Here is a 6,961-nt window from a genome sequence, read left to right as displayed (position 1 = left end):
CCCCCAGCTGGGCAGCAGCCCCAGCCCTGCCCTACTCACTCCTTCCTTCCATATGGGGGCCTCAATTCCCCACTTTCCCCCTGAAGAAAAGAAGATAGCGCTCAGTGGCCGCATCTACATAAGACACTTAGTGCTACTTTAGCATCACCAGGCACAAACTGTGACACGATGCTCCTGCGCAGTAGTAATGAGCTACTTTGCAGTAAGCATCAGTACGCAACCACGTTGGGGTGCTACTACACAGTAACGTCAGTTACTGCATAGTCATTTAGTACTTGGTTATGCAAATACTAAATGACTGTGCAGTAATACTTGCTCAGTGGGAGGCTTGTGTAGATGTGCCCAGTATGTTGAAATTCATATGCAGAGATCACACCTCTTGAGAATCATGTAATTATAAGAACAGACGTCATTACTCTTGTGTACAAGGAAATGCCTTTTTTTTTTTAACCCAATATGTTGAACCACTTGTGTAATTAAGACAATTACCAATTCTGCATGGTACATGCAGTGCAGGATATGCTTTGATTACATGGTACAAGCCTGTTCATAGTTTCAATGGTACATTGCGAACAATGTTCAGCTCCTAGCAACCTCCCATTATGGATATTGACTTGCATACTAAAGCTTAACAGCTTTATTACTATAATAGAGATTGCTTTATATATTTCACTTAACCCTTAAGAGCCCAGGAATAATATACTGCATGTGTATGTTGCCCAAAGTGTTCATGCGACTCAGCTGGGAAAATGCTGGTGCTCCTGCAAGTAGCGAGAATTCAGTTAAATGTGCATGATATATAATCAAGTTGCTCAGATAGGAAGTCCTAAAAACTAGGGATCAATATCTGCTCCAAACTGTGGGAAAGCACTGTTCAAGAAAGACAAGTCTTGTTTCATTTCAATTCGACCATCTCACAGCTCTATCTAGGGAGAAAAGGGAAGTAGCTACACCACAATCCCAGGAAATAATTAAATCTTTGTGCTTCTCTCTCACCTTTTAAATTTAGCTCCTGGAAGCAACCTTTGGAACTGTGCATTCCAGGCTCAAGGGAACAGTTGTTCTCTTCTTTTTAACTTCCATTCTCAACTATACACAGAGCAACAGACTTACCAACTGCACGCAGCTCTTCAAGCTGCTGGGCCGTGCACCTCACTGCCTGTGTGCTGTGCTGAGGCTGTGCGCATGCATAGGCATTTAATCGGCCAAATTATCGGTGGCACTGGGCCAATTTCCAATACAGCCAATTTTCTTTATATTGGTGCCAGTCCAGTATCAGATCAATGCATTGGTGCACCCCTAGTAATAAAGGCTAACATACCAGGATGAGGTGCAGTTAGTCAAGCTTTGCTTTACAAAAGCTCAGTAATGAGACTTCTCTGTAGCCAACACTAACCATTTTCAATGTCACAGTATCATGCATAATATCTGCATAGAACATCAGTCAAGTGTGCATCATTCTTCAGCATGAAGGTTTTCTAGTCCTCATTAACATTTGTCTTCTTCTTTACAAACAACAGATTGAGTGCCACTACCAAGATAAACCCACCCCACCTAAAGCTCTGTTTCTACCAGCACACTGGTTTACTTCTTTATTTTACTGGCGACACTTTTGATCTACTACAAACAATCCTCTTTTGCACCTCTGTTCCTTTACTTTTATGGCTGCATCTAAAGAAAATTGCAGCAAGTAGTCCATGAAGAAAAAAAACATTCCTAAAGTTAGGTCAGCACTACAAAGATAGAAAAGCCAAAATATTACCTCACTGACAAAGCTCCTACTTTTCAAAGTAGCCAAGCTTTAATGTTCTTATCTGACCCATGAACCTGAACAATCCGTGTTCTGTGTACTAAATAATTTATGGTGAAAGAGCTTCTTTGGCAAAGACTACTGTTATCCCATCTGAGAGGGATTCCCCCTTCAAAGACCTCAACATCAGAAAGGAAGATATGTCACCTCTAGAGAAACTTCTTCACATAAAACAGTCTCTTTCACCTATGTGCTACCAAAGAAACACTATAGTGCAACTTTCAAGCTTCAAAGGTCTGCACACCCCATTTACTATCTCTGGTAAAGAGTTTCATTTAGTCTTTACCTGACATGTTGCTGCTGTGTGTGCAACCATGCATGTTTCAGACAGAGCCATAAGATCCAGCTTGATGGCCTGTTGTCACCACAATTCTGCTCTGGCATTTGTATAATTACTCTAAACAGGGTCTATATTCCTCAAATTTTCCCCTTCCAGTTTTCAAAATGCTTTAGAGCAGTCCCTTCCAGCCCAGACAGCAGAAATGCATCTACAGAAATTTTAGTTTAAACTGCAAAATTCTAGAACAAAACATGAAAGGCAAACCACGTGGTTCTTTTGCAAGCTCTACTGATAAGGGCTCAAAATGACAAGTAAAGAATAGATTTACAGTTCTCAGGACCTACATGGAGTGCATTTTGAATTCTCCAACCCAGTTCAATTAAGTTAAATGTTTTATGTAACACTTTATGACCTTAGGACTCTTCTAGTGATCTGCTACATTTGTAGAGTGAAAAGCCTAGTCAGTCTGAAGCTACCCAAGGTGACTGGGAAGTACATTTTCTGGTTTTAGGCATAATAAGTTAACTATTGACAAACTTGCTTTGATTTCTATTGTAATATGGAATGAATCAAAATTAGTCAGTTAATTTGATGACTTTCCACTCATTTTTCTTAGTTATATTCATTTTAAGAATAGCAAAAAGTCTGTATCACAAAGCACACACAATTATGGTTTCACAGTGACAGGAGATCATTGTATAAGTACTAAAATTGCTGTGTAGTTTTGGATACATTGTTTTAGGACAAATAAATACACCAATCATTCCCAGAAAGGTAGTAAATTTGGTAGTTTACCTTTCATCCACATCCTGGAACAAACAACTTGGGGTGTGCGTAGTTGTAAAAATTCTTTTATCAGGAGGAATTCTGGGTGCTAAAAGAAAAATAAAGATAAAATTGACATGTAATTTTCAGATTTCTATCAGTTCAAAATACATGGTGCTTTCCATCAGTGTGATTAAGTTCTTAACCAGAGAGAGGGCATTTTTTAGCATGGCTAACTGACTCTCCTTCACCTGAAGCCTCCCAGGGATACAGCACCACTGGTCATCCATCACATTTGGCATATAAAAGACTGGTGCTAACTCCTGAGCTGGTTGCCTCATTCTTCTTAATGAACTGAAAGTTTTTTCTCATTACATTACATACAACCTTCTGTAATAGCTGAATATTTTTTATTTTTAATTAAGCAGACCCAATTGTGGTGTCTGCATTTTATTACCTTCATAACCAGAGTGCACCTTTTCTGCAAGTAGCACACAGCAAAGCTGGTCTTCTGCATTCTCTGCATCTTGTACTTTGATAAGGTAAGGAGTCATACGAAATGGGTGGTAGCAGATCTCATTTTCATGCTCTTTTCCTGCACTGATATAATTATAATATAGACTCATGAATTCTTTGTTATGTCATGAACTCTAAATTCAAGTCTTCAATAAGATCATTACAGCAAAGACTAAGGACAGCATTTTAAATGGTGCATTTCTTCTTTTAAAGGCACTGTAAAAAAAACCCCATCTTGTGTCTTCTTGTCTGAAGACTGGGACCCCATCCTGAATGGGACTGTTGGACACCAAACTAAACTAAAGTTAATTGTCCTATATCAATTTATTTAAAATAAAAGTTTGCCCTGATAAACAGTAAATGATCCGGGAGAATTCTCCCAGGTTTGTTTATGTGGTAGAAAATCTTACCCAGACACCTGAACAGATATCCTAAAGCTGTGTCCCTGAAGAGCTGAGCTTCCAGTGCCATCACTGAAAAGTCAAGGGGGTCCTGTGCACACCTATAAGAGTGCTCTACAGGCTCCCTCAGTCTGCCTGAAGACAGATAGCAGCAGTGAACAAGGCAGCTCTGACTGGCTGACCCACACTGTTTAGTGTCAGCCTGGGTTTCTCTGCTGCGCAATGTGAGGATTCTCAAGGGGGCATGTTCTGCTCCTTGTCTGGCTAGAGCAGTAGAATTCAGTGAGTGAAACATATGCTCATCAAGAATACCCCTATTTTCTCATAGTGAGGTTCTATGTACCAGGTACATAGCTGGCACAGTTCTGCTCTATGGTAAGCTATACGTGGTCAGCACAAATAGAATACAAACTTCTGGATTTCGCTTTGTGCTTCTTTTGCAGTTCCTGTGTATGGGGGATGGGGCAAAAAGACGACGACAAAGCCTGAAGACAGGGCCCCAGAGAGAGATCCACTATTAAAAAGGAAAACCTTCCACAAGGGCCCAGGAAAGTAGAAACTGAACATACATGAAGAACAGAGGAGTACACTACTTAATGCAAGACATCAGAAGGTTAAAGCCTGAGAGAAAAAGCAGTTTTGGACTGCCTTGCCACTTCTACATACAAACTGGCAGAACACATAGCACTGGCTTGGGGTTTCTAAACTTTGTTTGACTTATTGAAACCCTTTTTCCATTTATCTCCATGTCTCTTCACTTGTCTGATTCATCCACCAGTTGCTTCCTGTCACCTGCGTTATGAACTTTTGGGGACAACCCATGTTCTTTTTAACTGTTTGTATGCTGTCTACAGCAATGGGGCCTTTAATCTCACTGTAAAGAATAGGTAAAAATAACAACTTGCACTGAACAGCATTTTCTATAAAGGAAAGCAAAGTAGTTGCAGAAATTTACTGGAAGGAACTTAAAAATGTTTAATGAATTAAATTGGTGGAATTGTCCTAAAAAAACTTCAAGAGGATCAATTTTATTAGTATCCATGTGCAAAGATCTAACTCCAAACTAAGCATCGTTCAAGATACTATTGCCTAAATTGGCTTTGCAGGTCCTTCTTATAAGTTAACAATCCCTAGGAGCAAATCAGATAATCAGAAGACAAATATAAAATTCTCAAGTTCATAACAAAAGCACAGACTGTGAATTAAGTACCTGTATACTATTTAAAAAAAACTAAATTCTTTTAGAGGTGCATGATTCTGAAATCTCCATCAAGTCTAATTTCATCATGTGATCTTACCTGATGCGGCAAAAAAAAGACTTCTCTTCCATGCAGTCTTGGGTGGAAGACTCTTAATAAATAAATACATTTCATACCAAGTTAGAACAACATATTTCAAGATTTTGCATTACCCTCCCAATTAAAAGATAAATATTGCCAACTTATAAGAAAGATTGAACCACCTTAAAAAAGGGTTTTGTTTTGTTTTTTTAAAAGTAGGAACAATTTCAAGACGAGAAATCAGTCACATATTTCTTAAGTGTAACTCTGAAAAAAGAGCATTAAGACCCTTTCAGAACTTAAGCTAATAAACTGTGGCCACCTGTAATTTGCCAAGAGCACATTTAATCAGTCCCCCTAAGCTTGTTAGCTTTCACTTGCAGTTTATAGTTTTTATTTAAAATCTGAGCTAGCCCAGGACACTCTTTTTTCAAATGGTGCCAATGTCCCTCTCCTAGTACAATTCTACCATGTTCTCATCTACAGAGATGTCCAAACTATCCCTGGCTGGTGGACAGTATTTTTCTGAAAAACCTTTTTTTGCAACCTACTGTCCCTTTCAGCTGAAGGAACCTCTGGCATACCAATCACGACATGCTCAATTTAAAGTCTGAAAAGCCTGAAGTGGAAGAGTTTTTCAGGGAGAGGGGAATATAATTAAATTCCCATATTTTGTGGTTCAATTAATATATACAACTGGGTGCAGGAGGGCAGTATTTCCTATTTGTACATTTTATGGATTTTTAAAGGTAAAAGAATTTTGGCCATTATACTAAAGCATGTAAAGCTCTAAATGTAACAGTTTCTCATACAGAGCAAAAAAAGGACTGTAAATAAATTCCACGAAGACCAGTTTAGATCACAAAAGTCTGTGTGCACATTTGGCCCGTGCTACAAGTTACATATATTATGCAATTAACTGGTAAACCACACAATACATCTGGATAGGTCACATGTGCAAAGCAATTATCACTTGAGAAAAATGACTATACAGTTATAAAAAAAAGAGTCCATCAGATACAAAGTTAGTGCTTGAAAATATGTAACAATTCAACAGCTAGTTTCTATCCAGCTTTAATCTGAATGTGTAACAGGGCCTTAAGAAATATTTTGCACATCTATTTCTGTTGAGTTTTCAGGTTAGCAAATCTGATGTATGCAGTTTCACTAATTTCAGAGACATCGGCAACATACTAGAAATGAATGGGCTTTTCTAGTTTTTTCTATGGGCCTGTGGGAGATCTTATGTTTCTAGTGTTTACACAGACATGTGGCACCACTATTTTCAAGCTGTATTTCAGGACAGCCAGTTAACAGATGAGGCCATGTAAAGAGAGAAACAGTACACTTAACTCACAATATAGTTGGTGTGTGTTAAACAAATGATTAAGGGTCACAAGAACTAGAATGAGCACTAAAACTGTGTTGCTTATTACTTATGCCTATGTAGACCATGGGTAGGCAACCCCCAGCATGGGTGCCAGGGCACAGCACATGAAAGCATTTTGCTTGGCGCACATGCCTTTGGGTGAACAGAGGGGAACAGGCCAGGTATGCAGTGCCACAACAAGGATTGCTCCCTCGCAGTTCCCCCACCATCGGCCCCTGACACCAACATCTTACAAGTTGACGTTGTGGGTGTTTTTGACCCAATAATGCCCCGTAATGTTGCCGATCCCTGATGTAGACAACGCGTCACTGTTTATCTTCAAAGGTAAAATAAATCAAGATGTAAAGAGGAATCTGGGTGCTGACAACAAGAAAGATACTATTTGCTTTGGAGAGATTTATTTAGTGCTTACAGGAGGTATGAGTATTCTGAAAAAACAAAGAAACATGAGAGCTTAAACTGCTGAAAAGTAAACAGTCTCAGCTGTTCATAAAAAAAAAAAAAAAAAAAAAAAAAAAA

The 6,961-nt window shown here is 38.9% G+C and overlaps 1 protein-coding gene across 2 annotated transcripts in view; it reads right to left on the bottom strand.

The window, feature by feature from the left end:
* Positions 1 to 6,961, bottom strand: part of PER2 (period circadian clock 2) — a 64,470-nt gene that overhangs the window by 31,512 nt on the left and 25,997 nt on the right. For both annotated transcript variants that reach the window (XM_019503677.1, XM_019503678.1), the window contains 3 exons: positions 5,071 to 5,122; positions 3,313 to 3,455; positions 2,886 to 2,964 (listed from right to left, as the gene is read on the bottom strand). In XM_019503677.1, the coding sequence (XP_019359222.1) occupies positions 2,886 to 2,964; positions 3,313 to 3,455; positions 5,071 to 5,122 (274 nt within the window). The remainder of the gene's footprint in view (positions 1 to 2,885; positions 2,965 to 3,312; positions 3,456 to 5,070; positions 5,123 to 6,961) is intronic.

The sequence above is a fragment of the Gavialis gangeticus genome, unplaced genomic scaffold, assembly GCF_001723915.1.
Source record: "Gavialis gangeticus isolate Ggan-Ray unplaced genomic scaffold, GavGan_comp1, whole genome shotgun sequence".
Lineage (NCBI taxonomy): Eukaryota > Metazoa > Chordata > Crocodylia > Gavialidae > Gavialis > Gavialis gangeticus.
Note: the sequence above shows the minus strand (reverse complement) of the source record. Positions and strands in the feature narration are given on the sequence as shown.